The sequence below is a fragment of the Lissotriton vulgaris genome, chromosome 8 (genome assembly GCF_964263255.1).
Source record: "Lissotriton vulgaris chromosome 8, aLisVul1.2, whole genome shotgun sequence".
Taxonomy (NCBI): domain Eukaryota; kingdom Metazoa; phylum Chordata; class Amphibia; order Caudata; family Salamandridae; genus Lissotriton; species Lissotriton vulgaris.
In genome coordinates, this window is record NC_141696.1 from 741,878,872 (window position 1) to 741,897,106 (window position 18,235).

General features: G+C 45.1%; 1 protein-coding gene across 1 annotated transcript in view; it reads left to right on the forward strand.

Moving 5' to 3' along the window:
* Positions 1-18,235, forward strand: part of UGGT2 (UDP-glucose glycoprotein glucosyltransferase 2) — a 1,432,652-nt gene that overhangs the window by 933,759 nt on the left and 480,658 nt on the right. The window contains exons 24-25 of the mRNA XM_086936163.1: positions 4,773-4,868; positions 17,283-17,385. Coding sequence (XP_086792289.1) covers positions 4,773-4,868; positions 17,283-17,385 — 199 coding nt within the window. The remainder of the gene's footprint in view (positions 1-4,772; positions 4,869-17,282; positions 17,386-18,235) is intronic.

Below are 18,235 nucleotides of genomic sequence, written 5' to 3' on the forward strand. Positions count from 1 at the left end.
GTTCCCATTCTGCTGGCTGTGTCATAGCGGTGGCTTGCTGAGGGAGTCAGTTCATCGCGGAGTGGAGGCTGGTAAGTACAACCTATTAATGTGTTAATACACATCTCATGTTTGCGTGAAAAGCATATGTAGGTTGTTAGAAATGGGATTTCCGGTTGGCTAAGGCTTGCGCCAAAGTCCAGCAGAAACCACCACTCTAGTCAGGGTAAGGGAGTTACACGCCAAAGATGACCCCTGCTCACCCTCTAGGTAACGTGACACGACCAGTAAGGCTAATCCCGGAGGCAATGTAGGTTAAGTGTTTGCGCGCGCACCCAGCAACAACACCCAAGGCCCACCACAAAGAAAACTCCATACAAGGTTATATATAAAAATAGCCTTTGTATTATACTAAACACATTAGATAATAAACACACACTTTACAATGTGCCATAGGCACGGGCAGAATTTACAGGGGATTATGTACATGGGACAGGGCCATGTGGGCCACTGTCAGGAATAAGCACATTTTAGAACTAACGCTTGGTAGAATTATCACTTTGGAGGAATAACACTTAGAACATACAACATATAATAACTGTAGCACCAAATAACAAATTTAGCACACAACCAGTAATCACTGGTCAAAGGTAAGTACCACCTACCCAACCCTAACCACCTTAGGAAAATATCACGCAGGGAACCATGAGCTCACTAGCATAACTATACTAGGAAAAACAACCTCCTGAGCATGACAATACATTCAGAGGTATAGGCACAAAGACATTACACATGATGCAGAAATTACATTAGGCAGGTACTTACAAATTGCGCAAAGATCACATAGGGCATAAACACGTACCCCACGCAAGGGCACAACACATGGAACTGTCCCCAGGCCAACTGGCCTCTCAGGGGCTGAAACGCCCTGTGTCCAAAATGTCAGGGCAGGCTGCGCAGGCAGCCAACAGAAGATTCACAAGGGTTCCTAAACGGAGCAGCTGCCCACTAAGTGCTGGACAGCTGTAGCACTGAGCCTGTCACCAGTGTGCCTCCTGGCTCTCTGTAGGGCTCCAAATGAACGGTAGGGCCCCAAACAATGTGGTGACCTGGGAACCTCGTGGGCTCTGTGACCAAACAACTGGGCCCTTAGGAGCCTTGTGGCTCTGAATACAAAACTGTGGCCTTGGAGCCTCATGGGCTCAAAGAGATGCTGCCTATACTGGGAGGAGCGGCCCGCTGCCAGCCGGCGCCGCTGTACCACCCTAAAAGCCCCTTCATCGTTGGAGTCCCTCTTGGGGGACTCGAAATCCAGAAATGCCCTGTTGGTGTCCCGCTCTGGGACTGCTAACAATAATGTGCCCCCAACGTCGGAAGAGCCTCGTGGGCTCTGAAAACAATAAATGCCCCCAGGAAATGCACCCAGGAGCCTCTCGTGGGCTCTAAGAAATGCGTGCCCAGACTTCGGAGTCCCCCCGCACTCACCGGTCTGCTCCTGGGGGCGGCGGCTGCACGCGGGGGCTCTCTGCTTCTGACACCGGAGCCCCGCCTGCTCCTCCAGGCGGTGGCTCCTCTCTCGGGGCTGTGGGGCTCACTAGCGACTCTTAGCTAGTGTGCAGGAGCGCGGGGTCTCCTGCCGCTTCCTGCTTCTTCCTTCCGGGTCCAAGGCGGCGCAGCCTCACCTCGGGGAAGCTCCCCTTGGCTCGAGGTGCCAGCTGTCTGGGTGGCTAATCACTGCACGGCCCTTCAGATGAGTCTCTAGGCTCCGGTGCCTTTGAACCAATCACAGCGCGGCCCAGGAGACGAGCCTCCAGGCCCGGGGGGCGTGCTAGCCAATGGCGGTGCGGCCCTCTCGAGGAGGCCCCGGACGGTGGCGGTGAAACGAAGGGGTCACAGATGAGGGTAGGCTCCCTCGAAAATGAAATAATAAAACGGAGTGGCACCCGTATTTAATTATAAAAGGGACACGAAGGACAAATTGCTGAAGAAGCGGCAGGCAGAGCGGGGAGGGCACCCGTATTGCAAGTCAGCAAAAGGGGGATCCCCACGCCGGGAATCCCTCGAGGACCACGAGTGCAGCTCGGGGCTGCAGGCTAACACCAGCGCTCTCCCTGAAGGAGAACAACACGCTGCAAAGGCCAGCCGCTGCCAGGCACTTGGGGCGCCAAGGAAGTCCAGGGAAAGTCCCAAAAGTGATGAAGGCAGGGGGGGCAAAGGCGGGGCCCGGGGGCCAGCTCACAGGGCCCTCCAGGCAGGGAGGCAGTCCCAGTGGCGGTCCTCCTGGCGCCCAGCAGCCGCAGCAGGCCCCCCTCAAGACAGAATCAGCAAGAACATTTTGCAAGGGGTCACAGCCCCTTTTTATACACATAAATCCTTTCTCCTTAGGTGCAGGGTGGGGGGAAAACCAGTCGCAGCTGGTTTTGGAGCTCTCTGATGTGCTCAGCCCCTCTTCCCATTCACTAGTCAGGCTAGGGTCATCAGTCGAACCACAGGGGGCGGAGCCAGCATTGTGTGGGGAAAACCCAGCCCTATTAAGGTCCCAGGTGCACTCCTCCCTCACATCAGTTATGCAGATCTCTCCACTCACCACCGGGGCAGACCCATCCGGACTTCTGGAGCCAGGCTCACCAGCCAGCTCCAGCCAATCACAAGCCAGACAGCCAATTCACATAATTTACACAGGCAGGCCAACTTCTAGAAGTGGCACTTCCACACTAGACACAATCATGCCGCACACATCATCGTGCAGCATTTAATCACACAAGTCCACACATACCAAACTTGCACCTGCACTCCCCACGCATCAGGAACTAACATGGACACATACATTCCCCATGCATTCCTATGGGTGGGCAGGCCAACCTCACTACACGCATGCACTTTACCCTGGGACACAGTGGTAAAGTGCGCAGAAGCCAAAAATCACTAACACCAAGTCACATATCAAAAGCAAAACATCTAGGGGTGAACCTGCCAGAAGGGCCAAGTCCAACATAGGTAATGTGTTATGTCCCTCTGTGTTACATATTGCATGCCATTCACACAACATACACACACTAATGAATGCCCACCCACAGTCACCACGAGCACAGCACCAAATATCTTTTTAAGTGTCAATACAGGCGTGTTTAATTTACCTTGATATGTAGGAAAATTAACACTGCTGCATGACACCTAAGAAAAATATTGCTTGTAAGAGAAATTCAGAAATACATGACGCTATTGCAGTTGTCAACCCACGATACAAAGGAGGGCTTAACTTAGATCTTGGCGACAAAGGATTCATTTGGCGTTGTGGTGGAGTTAGATCAGCAAAGGAGGTACCTGGATGAGGGGCTGCAAGACGAAAGCCGAAAGAAGGAGCATATTTACGTTTTTAAATCATTTCCCTCAATTCCACCAAGTCAAAGTAGGAGGGGGTCTAGCCTCAGGTACCTCGACGGAATGGCACATCGTACTTATCTGTGTGGAACTCTTGGCCGAAGTCCCACCGCCTGCTGCTTGTGTCTATGGTGCCGTCAATGCCGATGAAGATTCCTGACAGAGTCGGAGGTACTATGGTGGTTTCACTTATGGACTTGTGAACACCTAAATCAGGTGAGTGAACCGCCAAGTGGGCAGGCAGGAAGAGAAGATTGTCAAAAGAGCGACGGCTGGACCTGATCCACCAACATCTAAATCAGGCTTTATATTATTACTTGTATTTTCAACATGCTCATACATTCTTAAAAAGCACTGCTTGGATTCATTTAAAAATGCACACCTCATAATCTATTCTTTGGATTTTTGTCGTTTTGGTCTTATTTTGCATATATAAATATTTCCTATTGTTCTAACCCTGTGTGGAGTCTCTTTGTGGTGTAAACATTGTGTGTGTGTGCATGCATACGTGTGTGTGTGTGTTTTCTTTGCGCAAATACTTTGCACATTGCCTCCTATGATAAGCCGGCCTGCTCTGCGCCAAGCTGCCAGAGGGTGAGTACAGGTTATCCTAGATGTGTATCTAACTTACCCTGACTAGGTGGTGGGTTCTGCCTTGCTTTGGGGCATATTCTAGCCAATCAGAAGCCCCATTCCCTAGATATCTACCATTTTATTTGAATTGTTTTTTCATTAAGTTAAGGTTCATACAAGTTCCTAATAAAGAGAAAAGTATCAGCTTAAGTTAGAGCTACCAATGGTATATAACTGTTAGTATATCTGCTCAAACACCATTAAAGGCAGTTATCCTAATTTATTTCCGCACAAAAGTCAGACCTGGGGCAGATAGAGTGTATGTTCTGCACTGAAAACGTATGATTCTGATTAGAAAGTCAGGATCTGCAGTTTTCTGTGTGAAGGTGTCATTTATAACTATGGAGATTCACAGTTGTATGTGCAATAGAGTGAGGGAAAGTCGGTGTACCCAGGTGAATGGACCATGCAAATGTGGTGAGGACTCTCAAAGATAAACCTATCTGGCTTTTAACAAACATCTGCAGTGCCACTGCCAATTTCCCCGGCACTACTGAGCTTATTCACTGATGAACCTGATGATATGTAGGAAAGAGTATGGAACACACCACTTTGTAACTTTGCAGGGGAGAAGGACAAGTCTTTGTCAAAGTAAGTCCTTTTCCATATTGAAAACCAAATAATTAAATGCAAAAATACTAAATGCCTGTAGATTTTCTGCAATGGACAATTCGCATACAATAAATATTTGTCAAGACAGTTGTGATATTAGATTTCTCAAGCTCAAAAAATACAGTCAGAAAATGATATTGATTTAATTTTCTGTTATGTTTTTATAGTGGCAGTGATATGGTTTTGAAGGTAGATGCTCTTCTGTCTTCCCTACCAAAAGGAGAAACTAGACGAAACATCAAAGATTTTAAGGAGAGCTTTAGGTAAGTGTAAGAACAAAAAATGTTTGTATTCTTTGTTTTTATTTTGTTTAAAATATTTCTAAAGATTAATCTACGCTGAAAGGCTTCAGAGATGTGTGAAGGATTATATACCTAATGTATATGAGCAACGTGTGTTTGTACTCTAGGGCACGTTAAGTGCTACAAATGTAAAACTCTTATTCAAGGAATAAAAACAGTGTTATTCACTGTGAAAGTACACCTAGGTTTATCAAATGAGACCTTTTTTATTGATTTCTTTCTTATTGCTGGTAATTCCTTAGGGATTTCTGCACATGTGGCTTTCTGTCATGTTCTTAATATGTTGGATCATGATCATGTCCACATACCCACCTACGGTCTTGCCTTGAGATGTAGGTAGAATCAGGTTGTACTTATCCAAGACGTTCATGATCAGTGTTGTTAGTTGGTGTGGTGGTGGCAGAAGTAGCAACTGCTTTGGATATGCATGGGTTTAGTCTCTTCCCATTCTGCTGTTCCTCTTCGGGTAAAGTATGCAGTGTGGAGAGCCACCTATGCATGGTTTACAAGTGAGTGGTGTAATTAACATAGATGTCCTTAGAGAGGTTATACACGTTCATCTGCTGCGTTTTAACAGCTACAGCGTGGAGCACGCTGCGTTTTCGGTCCTCTGCTGATGCGGCTGTAGACCCAGCCATGCAAGTGGGGTACCATTTGTATCTGGACAAAATGTAGCCAGACAGAACAGTAGAACATTTGTTATTACCAATTGGATTTCTTCCTATTTTTTTTTTTTTGGAAAACCTTTATTGATAATTCGAAGTACACCGCTATTCAGACGTACATCCCGGAGGCTAAGCAGCATTATAAAGCAAATTGAGAATGTGCACAAAACAATAAGAGGAGCAATCAGGTTTAATTTTATAGTTTTGAAAGTGAACTCAATGAACAGAGTGAAACCAAAGAGAAACAAGGGAGAGAAGGAAAGGGGAAGAAAAAGAGGGGAGAAGGAAAAGAAGATGGCAAGGCAAAAAAACACAGAGAATCGGTAAGGCACATATCCAGGGGGAGAGGCAGGAACCTCCGCATCATGAAACAATCATTACAAAGAAGCACACATGTGTAAGGGGAGCAAGAAACAGGATTACGTCACGTGAAAACCGGGTGGAGGGAGTAGCTATGGTGAGAGACGAATTTCGGGTTGGACCACCTCTGGGGGCACACAAATGTCGCCTCTATATGAATTCCAGGCACCCCAGACCAGCCCCCACATCTTGGGCTTACCCCGGGCTAAATAAACAGTTTTCTCCCGGAGCATGCACCAGTCCATGTTGGTTTTCCAAAGACTCACAGTGGGGGGGGGGCGAAGCACCCCATCTCTGAGCAATGTCTCTCTTGGCCACCATATTACCCAGGGTGACCCAGCGGGTCTGCGCGGTATTGTATTCTGTCGGACCCCACACATTCAGCAAGCAGCGCCGAGCCTCCGCAGACAAATTCACACCAGTCACGACCCTCATTACAGCATGCACACGCCCCCAATAAGAGGCTATGGCTTGGCAATCCCAGATGATATGCATGAAAGTCGCCGCCTCACCACATCCCCTCCTGCAAAGGCCATCCTGGGATAGGCCCATACGAATCAACCTAGGGCCTGTAACATACACCCTGTGGAGCACCTTCAGCTGGACCAAGCGCAGTCTGGCCGAAATAGCCACCTCCTTAGGGGAGGAAACCGCAGACTGCCATTCCTCGTCATCCATCTCAATCCCATCATTCACCCAGAGGTCTCGCACTTTCACCAACAGGTCCGTCCGAACATTAATACGTTTTTTGTAGGTCAGCGAGATGGCACTATCAGGCATGTGGCCGTCTAGCACTCTATCCTCCAGCGGGGATGACTCGGGGACTTTTCCACCGACAGGCAAGGAGGACATAAGGGCGTGCCTCAACTGTGCATACCGAAAGTACTCCGTGGCTCCCAGCTGGAATTCCGCCTGTAGAACAGCAAATGATTTGATTCCCCCCCGGGCCATCACATCCGCCTCTTTGGATATACCAATGAGGTGCCACCGGTCAAAACCTTTGGAGTGCCACAGTCTCCCAGGCAAGTCAGAGTCATAGAGGGGAGTAGCCATGGTGAGCCTATCCTTCCACCCCAGTGACTTTGTTACCTCCCTCCACAAGCGCACCACGGTCCTGGTGGGACCAGTCAATTTCCAGTCCAGAGATCTAGAATACAGCGCTCGGTAGTACATCCCATCGTTCATGAGCCAGCGGTCCATGGCATACCCCGGATTGACCACCGGTCCGTAGAAGCCATGATTGATGGCTGCCAGTTGAGAAGCCCAGTGGTACCGGCGCATGTCAGGCAAGGCAATACCGCCGTCATACCACGGAATGGTCAGTTTGGCTACAGCAATGCGCGGCCTACCATCCCACAAGAGGATATGCTGCAAGCCCTTTATCTCCCTAAAGAATTTAGAAGGTACCGGGTCCTGCGTGTTTTGGAGAGCATATAGGAATCTCGGCAGGGACATCATTTTGAACAACGCCGCGCGGCCCAGCAAGGACAGCGGCAATTTTTTCCAGCCCTCCACGTCACGCCGAAGGCGTGCCAGAGGAGGGAGCAAGTTGTTCTCATATCGTGTCCGGGCATCCGTTGAAATATAGATGCCCAGGTACCTAAAGCCCTGTTGCGAGACCTGTATTGCACAGCCCCTCGGGAGACGCGGAGTGTCTCCGCATAACACGTAGAGGTAGGACTTGGACCAGTTAATGACCAGACCCGAGTAGCTACCAAAGGTACACAGTACATCAAACACCACAATCAAGGACCGACAGGGGGAGGTGAGATAAAGAAGAATATCGTCCGCGTATAGCGAAACACGATCTTCAAACCCCGGTAACCATTTGATGCCATTAATATCAGGGTGAGCGCGGATCCAAGCAGCAAATGGCTCCAGCGCAAGAGCAAAGAGGAGCGGCGATAACGGGCAGCCCTGTCTGGTTCTTCCTATTTTTGGCTTCCAAATGTATGCCAGTGTTCAAGAAAGAACACATTTTGCAAAATGCCCTCAGAATCACAATAGTGTAGGTAACCCCAAATTTCAGAGGTGTACACATTGCCACTATTCATAAACTCAGTGTCTTATGCACATTTCAAAAAGACATACGTATCCTACATTTTTCATTCCTTTGATTTTACCATATAAATTGCTGCATATCTAGTAGACAATAACAGAATCGTTCTAAACTGTAACTCAGTTATTGGCTCTGGTTGTGTTTTAAAACAACCAGCAAACACCATTTCTGTGAACAGAAGCCTCTGACGGACGTGACAGTAGGTTACTATTTTAATTGGCCAATCAGAGCATCAAATTACAGATGAAAACGTTGTTAATTGCTATCTTGTACTCCTCATTTTCATCTGTTTTTTCAAAAATTATTCAATTCAATAATCTTTATTTCGTTGCTTTTGCATCATAAAAGATATACAATAAAAAGTACTTTGTACAATGACAAAAATCAATAATCAATACTACACATCATCGTTTTGGGTCACACTGTTATGGTTAGAATTATCACAAATATGGAATAAATATATATAAAAGGATTAAAATACATTATTACAGAGTTAAAAAGTCATTACATTTGAGTTTATAACAGCCAAGGCATAGGAGACTTAGATTAGCAAGAACAGATAAAAAAGAAAAAAGATAAAACATGGTTGGTGGTTTGAACAGATCCACAGGGTATACAGTTTAAAAAGGAAGAGACATTTTCAATCTAATGAAATTTACAGCCAGAAGAAATCTACTAATTCCAAACACAATTACTTGGCTGGTATCCGTATTTAAAATTCTGCCAGCTTCCTTATGGGAAATAGAACCAATATTATGACATAGTGGCACTATCCATTTTTTCCTTGCTTTCCCATAACTAGGACAAAAAATATATATGTAAGACGTCTTCCCTTGTATTGTTTGTACATAAAGTGCAGTAATCACTGTTTGTCTTCCCCCAGCTTTTCTCAGTGGCCTTAGTTCTCAATGTTCCATATCTGTATTTCAAGTACAGGGTTTTGGCCAATGGTGGCTGAACCTCATCAAGAAATGTTTCAAAATGGGCCACATTTTTAACCATTAAAAAAATTTCAGTTAAAGGGCGGTGCACTCTTATGTACGCAGAATCATGGCTCACGTAGGACCAAAAGGACAATTTAACAATTTTCTTAGAGGCCATGCTTAAGGACTCCGGCTCACTCCAAAAGTGGGTTAGTCCTAATTTGGTTAACCAGGCTCTTACGTGCTTAAACCAATAAATTTTGCTGCCACTATCTAGGTCCAATACTTCTTTCAACCCATTTTTGTATTCAATCAGTTCGGGGGTTGTCCATAATCTAACCCATAATAATAATGGTCTCAACATTGCATGGTGGTCAGCATGCTTGATGTTCAAGTCTAGAAATAGTGGTATCAATGGAGTGTTATTGGGTACTTTTAATAATCCCCTAATGAACTTGTTCTCCTGTATTTCAAAAGTCTTCCTACATACTGGTCCCCATAATTCTGCCCCATACAAAACAGCTGACTGGACCTTATACCTAAAAATCTCTATTGCTGGGGTAACTGCCTTATTCACACATTTATTGTGTCTTTTTAGTATTGGAAGACAGTTTTGTTTGAACACTATTTTTGATTTTTCTAGCTGGGGTCTCCATCCCAATGACGAATCTAGTAATACCCCTAAGTATGTAAAACTCTGTTCGTAATCAAGTTTGTGACCGTTTAACATTAGGTTTCTTTTAAAACTTTTCTGCGGGTTTAGTGCCATATATTTTGTTTTTTTATGTTAATTTCTAACCCTTTTAAAGTGCAATATTGCTGGAACCTATCTAATAGGATCAGAAGGCCCCGCGGAGTTTGTGAAATGAGGATCGTATTGTCCGCGAAGAGGAGGGACGGTACTCGTTCCCCCCCCAATCGGGGCGAATCATTATCACAATTCTCCATATAAGCTGCAATATCATTAACAAAAAGGGAGAAAAGTGTGGGAGCCAGTACGCATCCCTGGCGTACTCCCCTTTTTATGGGGATTGGATCTGTGAGTTCCCCATTTGGGCCCCACCTAACCTTAGCATAGTTCTCCTGGTGCAGGCCCATCACCAGATTTAATAGTTCTCCAGGAAGTCCCTGCCTTTCCAGAGATTTCCAAAGTAGGTCACGAGGAATATGGTCGAATGCTGCTCGTAGGTCTACAAAGGTCACATACAAGTGGCCCTTGCAAATGATGACGTATTTCCAATACAAGCAGCATAACCTTAATACCTGATCTATGGTCCCTGTTTTTTCCCTAAACCCCGCCTGATATTTTGATAAAACTGATTCTTCATCCAACCAAGTGTTTATACGGTTTAATATGTGCCTGGCATATATCTTTTGGGTTATGTCTAAAAGACTAATGGGGCGATAGTTAGCTGGATCGCCTCTATCCCCCTTTTTAAAAATTGTAATTTCTGCACCATCCCATGTGTCCGAGATTTGGTCACCAGCTGCAATAACATTAAATAAATGATTTAAGTAGGGTGCCCAAACATCAATATTATGCTTGTAAAGATCGCCTGGAATTTTATCAAGTCCAGGCGCCTTCCCTTGTTTAACTGAAGCAATTGCTAACTCAGTTTCCTGCAGGTCAAAGACTACCAGTGGGTGTGCTTTCTCTGGCTGGATAGGAATGTGTTCTTCCTGAGGAGTTTCTTCGGTGGTTTGGGCTGCGTACAACGTTGTAAAGTGTTTTACCCACGTGGCCTCATCTAGGAAAACCTCTCTAGAGCCTTTCTCATGTTTGTTCCCCTTAGCCACTAATTCCCAGAATTGCCTCTGGTCCTTTGTTTTGGCTGCTGATAGCATGCTGGACCATAGTTCCTCATCCCAAGAAGATTTTGCTTTTACCATTGTCTTGTTATATGATTTCCTTTTATCTTTAATTTCTATAGGACCTTTTCTTTTAAGTGCATCAATCAAAATGGTTTTAGCAACACGGCATTCCTTATTGTACCATGGTTTACCTACTGGTTTTGCATTTACTGTGCCAGTCCCTTTTTTTGGTCTTTTTGTAAGAAGGTCTAACAATTTATTAAAAAGGGATTTATGTAATTTAATGAATTCTCCTGATTCACATCTAAATGGACAACATGATTCAAATGTGTTTACAAAGGTACAGTAAATATTAGCCAATAAGTCGTCTCTTTCCAGTATATATGCCCATTTGACAGCCCTTCGATTATTACTGAGAATGATATTATCTGTTGTTGGTGGCTGTGCTTGACTGTGACCTCCCTCAATGTCTCCCGGCCCCTTTAATAAGCTTTGCAGAAAGCTAGTTTCAAGTGGATAATGGTCACTGTCAAATCTCTCCTTGACCTTTAAATCATTTGTGTATGGCCATAGGTCAAACAATACAATAACATATTCTAATTTACTTTCGCAATCTCGCCTCTTGAAAGTAGGTGCTTTCGGGCTATCAGATGGCATGCGCCCATTACATGCCCTCAAACCTTGACTTGTGAGCAACCTTGTGATCTGAAGGGCTAGTGTAGTTCCAGCAACTGTTCCATTATTAGTCAGTACAGATATCCCATTAGCAACATCCTCATCTTCATACAATTTAACCATGCCCACAATCGGTTCGAAATTGCAGTTCATGTCCCCGAATAAGATTACGCTTGCATCTGGTTCTAAAGTGTCCATAAAAATCTCCAGTTTTTCAATGCATGGCGACTCCTTATAGGATGGACGAGGTCTGTTATACACATCTATGAGATTAATCACCCTTTTATCCTCTGTGGTTATTTCCAGACCAAGTATGTCTAGGGAATCAGTATTTAAAATGTTTATGCCAATGTTAATAGATACACTGATCCATATTAATTAGCCTCCTGAGGCTCGTCCTCTTAATGAAGGCACAGCCTCTATTTGGTATGTTTTATATCCAACTCTATGAACCTGATCCGTAGCCCAAGTTTCCTGCAACACACAGATATCAAAGGTATTCATATAAATATTCCAGTCAGGGTCACATATTTTTGCACGCACTCCCGCTACGTTCCATGAGACTAGTGTAATCAAAGAGGGCCCCTCATTTGACCCGCAGTTGCTTGATAGTGTAGATAAGGACAGGCTACTATTAGCCCCAGTGCGGGTATCCTTGTACCCACCCACTGCTAATCTCTTACTACAGTTATTTCCTGAGCTCAAATCTGAAGGCCCCTTGACAACTCTCCCTTCTCTTCCCGGCTTGTCCTTACTAGTGCTCTCTTGTAGTTGGTCAACTGCCTTACGGGTACTAAGAAGTGAATACCTACCGGTATCCCTTGTAGATGCTGCTTTTGAATTAGGTCTTATATGATGTACGAGTACCTCAGCTATGCCCTCCTTACCTAATGTCTGTGGGGGAATAGGGGGGAGGCAGACTTGCAGTCAATCAACTGCCTCTAGGCAATCAAATCGATTGTGGGAGAAGAAATGATCTAAATGTGGAGGTTGCATTGGCCAGCCTCCACCTTGTGGCCTCCTCCCATATTGCTTCACCATAGTCCACCCATCAGTCCTTGAAAAAAAATGGCCTGGTAGGTAAAAATAGGTTAATTGAAACGGACGTATGGTGGTGCCTAGACTAGGATACCTCCAGTTACAAATGTGGTGCACTACTCTGGGATTGTCGAAATTAATTATTATACAGTCCCCTTCTATATCTTTTGCCAAATGACCCACCCAGGGTACTCGCCTGATGCTAAGGATCCTACCCATCAAGCGTGGAGGTAGTGGTCTGTTAGTGTCTAACCATTGGGTTACCCTATTCCATAGGGATACAGAACTTTCTACCTCATGTTTGCCTAGTTCTGGAACTCCAGCTAAGATAAACACAAATGGGCAGACCTCGGGGGGCAGGTTAAACACATCCTTAGCTCTATCTTTGCTATGTGCTTTGCTATGTGCTATCCCCTTACTACCTACTGGTATACTAGTTATACTTTGCTTGTTTGACTTGGGTTTTGGTACCTCTTTGTTAACCTCGAGGTCCCCCACAGTTACTTTAGATACTGGTTGGTCGTTTGGTACCACTAATACATCAGGGATTTTTGTAGCCATAGCCTTTGGCAGTGTGTGGGGTACAATACTGTTGGCCTTTTTTGAGGGGGTTCTATGATTCCCTTAATATCCCTCTCAATCCTTTTTAAATGAGTCTCTACCTTACATAACCTCTCCTCAAGTGGGCGAAGTAAAAGCTTTAGCGTTTCAAATATAAGGTTGGGCTCAACGTTCCCCACTCCTGCATTAACCCCTTTGGATAACTGTCCCCCTGTTGCTTGGGGCATGTTCCCATGATCTGCTATGTCTTTATCTATACCTACGATGGTGCTGGCAACTAGCGTCCCCAAAGTACTGGGACTAGGTGACACAATGTTTTTTGAACTCTTTTTTTTCCTTCCACCAAAAGTAGTAGATGGCCCTGGTTTCACCTTAGGGGTTGTCCCTGTGTTCAAACCTTTCTGCTGCCTAGTATTGTACGTTTTGACAGCGTTAGAAACATTAAGAACATCGGGCAGATTATTTGGGGATTGCAAGATAGATTCTGAGACATTTAGGGAGCTCCCATCTGAAACCTCCAATGTATCGCTATTAATTGCTTGGGGCAGAGTAGATCCAGTGATTGGTGAAGCATCAGTTCCCCCAATTGCTTCAACTCTATCCTTAGAAACAGGTGTTTGTGCGTGTGCCATTGGGCCCAATGATGATCGTCTAGCAATGGCCAGTTCCTGAGAAACCCTTCTCTCCATAATGTTCTCTCGTCCACTACAGAGTTCATCCTTTTGATGAATTGGTCCATTGCTCCAGAAAATGCAACGTTATCAGTCTTCCCCTTAGCCTCCTTTGGGGGCATTTTACTACTATCAAGAGCGTTTGGATAATGTAAAAGGAAGTTTTTTTTAAATTAAAATATCACTTAAATTCAATCCAAGTACTCACGAAAATAAAGATGACAACAATTTGGGGGGGTGGCCCGGCCCGGCCTAGTCCGGTTTTGAACGGGATTAAACGGGCCCGCCCTTGGCCCGGCTCGTCCCGCGACGCGGGGGAAGCGCTGTTGTTTTATGCGCCTCCGTGCGCGTGCTCCGGCGTGGGTGGGCGGGGCTGCCGGGAACTCTGGGGGATTTAGTCCCCCCGCTCTGCGGCCGCGAGGTCTGGCGGCGGCGGGGGGGACCGAGGTGCCCAGGAAAAGTAGAGCTCGTCAGCGCAGATAAGTCCCCAGTGATCGCTATTGCCCAGGTAAGATCCTTCGTTTTCTCTCCCGTTAGGTCTCCCCCAACTATTAGTTTCTTTGGGAAAACCATGTTCAATTTACACAAATGCCCCTAGCAGAATTCTGAATGATGTATTTTCAGAAATGTATCGCTGTCCGGGTCCTAAAGGTTTCACACCTGTTTCCACCTCAGACTGCAAGTAGATTAAACCCACAGAAAACAGGAACAATTGACGACTGGTTAGAGGACTGCTAAAAATGTGGTAACGTTTTTTTTTTTTTGTTTTACCTCTTTGTTTTATTTCTGAAAGCTCTGAATGCTATCTCTATACAGCAAACCTTTTGTTGATGCTACTTGTAGGATATAAATAAAACATACGCTTTCTTGGCAAGCACTTTTTTTCTCCTTTTTAGGGCTCGCACTGCGACGCAATCGCGAAAGCGATTGTCGCAGTGGAGTCCTATTGTAATCATTCTGGCTTTCAAGGACTAACGAGGTTTGGGACAACAGACTGGCACGCGCACGCACGCAGCCTGCCAGAATCGGATCAGGTCGCGCGCTCCAATTCCGTCAGGCTCTTCAGTCACCATGGATCACGCACGCACACAGAGACACACACACGAGTGCACGCATGCACACATACACACACCACACCTCCACCCCCCCCCCCCCCGGCGCCCACGCCCACACGAGCGCACACACAGACAATCCCCCCCGCCCACACACACGCGCACATACAGAGACCCCCCCCCCCTTAACTAACCCCACTCACCGCATCGCCGGACTCTGCAGCCTCCGCGGGGCTGTCCCTCGGGCATGGGAGCCCCGCGTCACCAGCACTGTTTATGTCCAGGCACTCCGTGGGTGCTGGCTTCCGATGACGGAAGTCCCGCCCCACGGCAGGTTTCGTTTTTGCGCACGTCTTGTTGAAGCTGTGATGGGATAATTGTATTTTTTCATCCGATAAATATATCCTCTCATCTAGGTTGTAATTATTCATCCATATTAATTCCAGTTTTCTTTGACCTAATCTGCCTTCCTTTAGCTCACTTTAAAACCATTCACACTTTAGAAACATTGGTTTTACTAAATGTGTTCGTGCATACTCCGCGATCGTGCTCATACTTTATTTCCCTCCCGGTACATTTAACCATTCAGTAATAATAACGAACGTTACTGTCATTTTAACGTTCAAAATATTAGATGTGAGTGGATTATTGTTCTGCCGTATTCTGTCCCAAAATGTGTACATACTACTTGCCATCTCTGCAGCCTATTTTTCGTGAGCTACGTTTTGCTGGAGCCGATTTAACTCGCATTTACACAACAAATGATTTCTTCACCCTTAAATTAGCACTAACCTTAATCCCTGCCTTGAGCAATTAAATAATCGTCTCAGATAGATTAGCATTGCTCGGAATCATCCGCTGGCAGATTGTAAAGGCTTCAAATCCAGGACGCTCCATTGTCTCTCCTTTGTCTCTAGTGCATGGACTGCAAAGAGGCCGCTACTGGGCCCTCGGGATAGCCCCGTTTGCGTAGTAAGATTGCCGTGCCGTGGGCCCTAAAGCAAGCAAGGAAATGGCCCCAGCGATCCTTTTGTGTGATGCTTTTCGAAGCAGGCATGGTACAAGGCCCTGGCTGCTGCACTTGAAGACTTTGCAGCATTGCCTCTGCAAGGCGTACCCAGAACACTCTAGACTTCCTTCGTCCCTCGGTCTGACAGGATGGCTGGCTCCTGACGTCTTACACTCGTTAATCACTCTGATCGCATACGAGTACTCTCTCCCTAAACCTGCCTCCCCCATCCTACAGCCCCCCACTTATTTCATTGTGTGTACCCGAGGCAGAGGCATATGTGAATCACACATTGTTTATACACAGTGGATTTCCCATGCACATGGACCCTATGTAAATATCTGGATACATGCACACGAGCATACACTCAACAAGTTATGAAGAAATCGAAATTCGCTTCCGACCACCGTGTGAATATTTTACCGATTCTTTGGCAAGACAGATTTACTGGCGGCGACCAAATAAAACCGATTCCAAAAAAGCGCCCGCCTATTGGGAATAGATCCCATGCACATCTGTATGTCATGCAAACACTCGAGAGTATGTACCATCTGTGATGACAGAGTATTAGAAGATCTTGCTGTTTGGAAGGACCTGTGTGCTGTGTTCCTAGAAACGGAGGCAACCGTGACCTCTTCTGACGGCGAGGATACAGAAAATGGGGCAACCAATGGGGGAGGAAACAGAGTGGGTGAATGTCCTATAACCAAGGTATCCTGGTCTATAGCAGGTGCTTATGTCCGTGCAAGGGATCAAGTGTCTGGAGATTCAGAGAAAATGACATGGGGCCAGTTAGGAGTTCTTTATATTCCCCATAACTATTGGCGTATATTTATAGGCATACATTGTCATACTATGCTGCTCTACTGTGTATGATAACATTGAAAATTAAAGGTTAATAAAACAAGCATTTGCAATGCAATAGGTCTCGCATTACTGAATGTTTGAGCTATTGGTGTTGCATTATTATTAGCTATGCCAATAGCTCAAACTTTAGTAATGCGAGACCTATTGCATTGCAAATGCTTGTTCCCAAAGAAAACGAATTATGTCCTCTTTTTTGGACATTTTGTCGGTTTCACAAACCAGCAAAATATTTCGAATTCCCAAAATGTGGGGAAAAAGATGCAAATTTGACTTGGATACCTTTTGTGAAAAAAACGTTATGAAGGCTAAAGGGCGAAGTTTCCCAATCAACTAAAAAGGGCTCCACGCTGGGGATGGCAAAGCCTCAGCAACTAAGGAGTTTATGTAACTCTTTAATGATTACCTGCTTTAACCCAGTAGGAATAAAAACCCTGTGCGAAGGTTTACCAAATGAACTGCAATATTTCAATCATGATATAGATTTACTTTGTTATACTTATAAAATAATATTTGCATTACCAAAAAAAAAGAGAATGAGCACCTATAGATGCAGCCAAAGTTACCATTGAAAGTTCTCAAAACGGTCGTAAAAATGTTGTATTTAGAGCCAATAAGCCTGCTTTTCAGCAATTCATCAATTTGTTTGCAATTAATTCACTTTTGCATTTTGGGTATTGTTGCAGTGTGATAAAGATGGAACCACAACAAAGTGAACCATTCTTTGATGTCCTTGCTGTTGTTGACCCGCTGACAAGAGAAGCCCAGAAGATGTCACACTTCCTGATTGTAAGATTCATGTGTGACATGAAGTGTGTGCATATTATTATTCTTTTAAACATATATTCATGAGGCCAGGTATTAGTAGATCAGGTGTACAGGCCAAAATGTTATTTTTTACCAGTGTTTCAGACCTATTTTTGGCTATTCATATGTATTGTCTAAGATGTATGCCCTCGGTGTGTTGTATTCAGAGTAGGCTGATGTGGGTTGGCGGGATGGCCAAGGTACGCAAGATGTTGTGACTAGGCTTTAGATGTTATCTCGGTTTTTGTTTCAGAACTTCTTTCATTGTCATTTTGTGTCTGTATTTATTTATTCAAGGAGTTTGCCATAACATGGACATGACACGTCTGGGTATCGGAGTGCTATACAAACAGCAAAACAAGTTTAACATAGAAAAACACAGGCAATAAATGTGATTCTGCTCCAGTAAAACAGTGGTTATCTAACTCGGGCTTCTCCAACAAGAAGCTCGTAAGCTGCATGTAGCTCTCCAATTGCCTCTAAGGAGCTCTTCTGCATGCAGCCCTGCCTACTAAATTAGAAGCTTTTGCTTGGTTGAATTTATGTATGCCAAAATTGAAAAGTGTGTATTCAAGACAAAAATGTGCGTTTTTGCTGAACTCATAACCTTATGTCTGGAGAAAAACTGGTTACATTTCAAAATATATTTAATGCTGACATTTGATTGGTAGATCATTCTGCTTTGGAAAAATGTATTGCTAACACAATTACCTTGGTACCAGGCGCCTTGCAGCTATGGCTGGTATTTGTTACCCATTCTAAAGGCATTCCAAATCGATAAAACCTTTTTTACATTACCACTGGCAGTCCTGCCTGATGCACTGAGGTGATC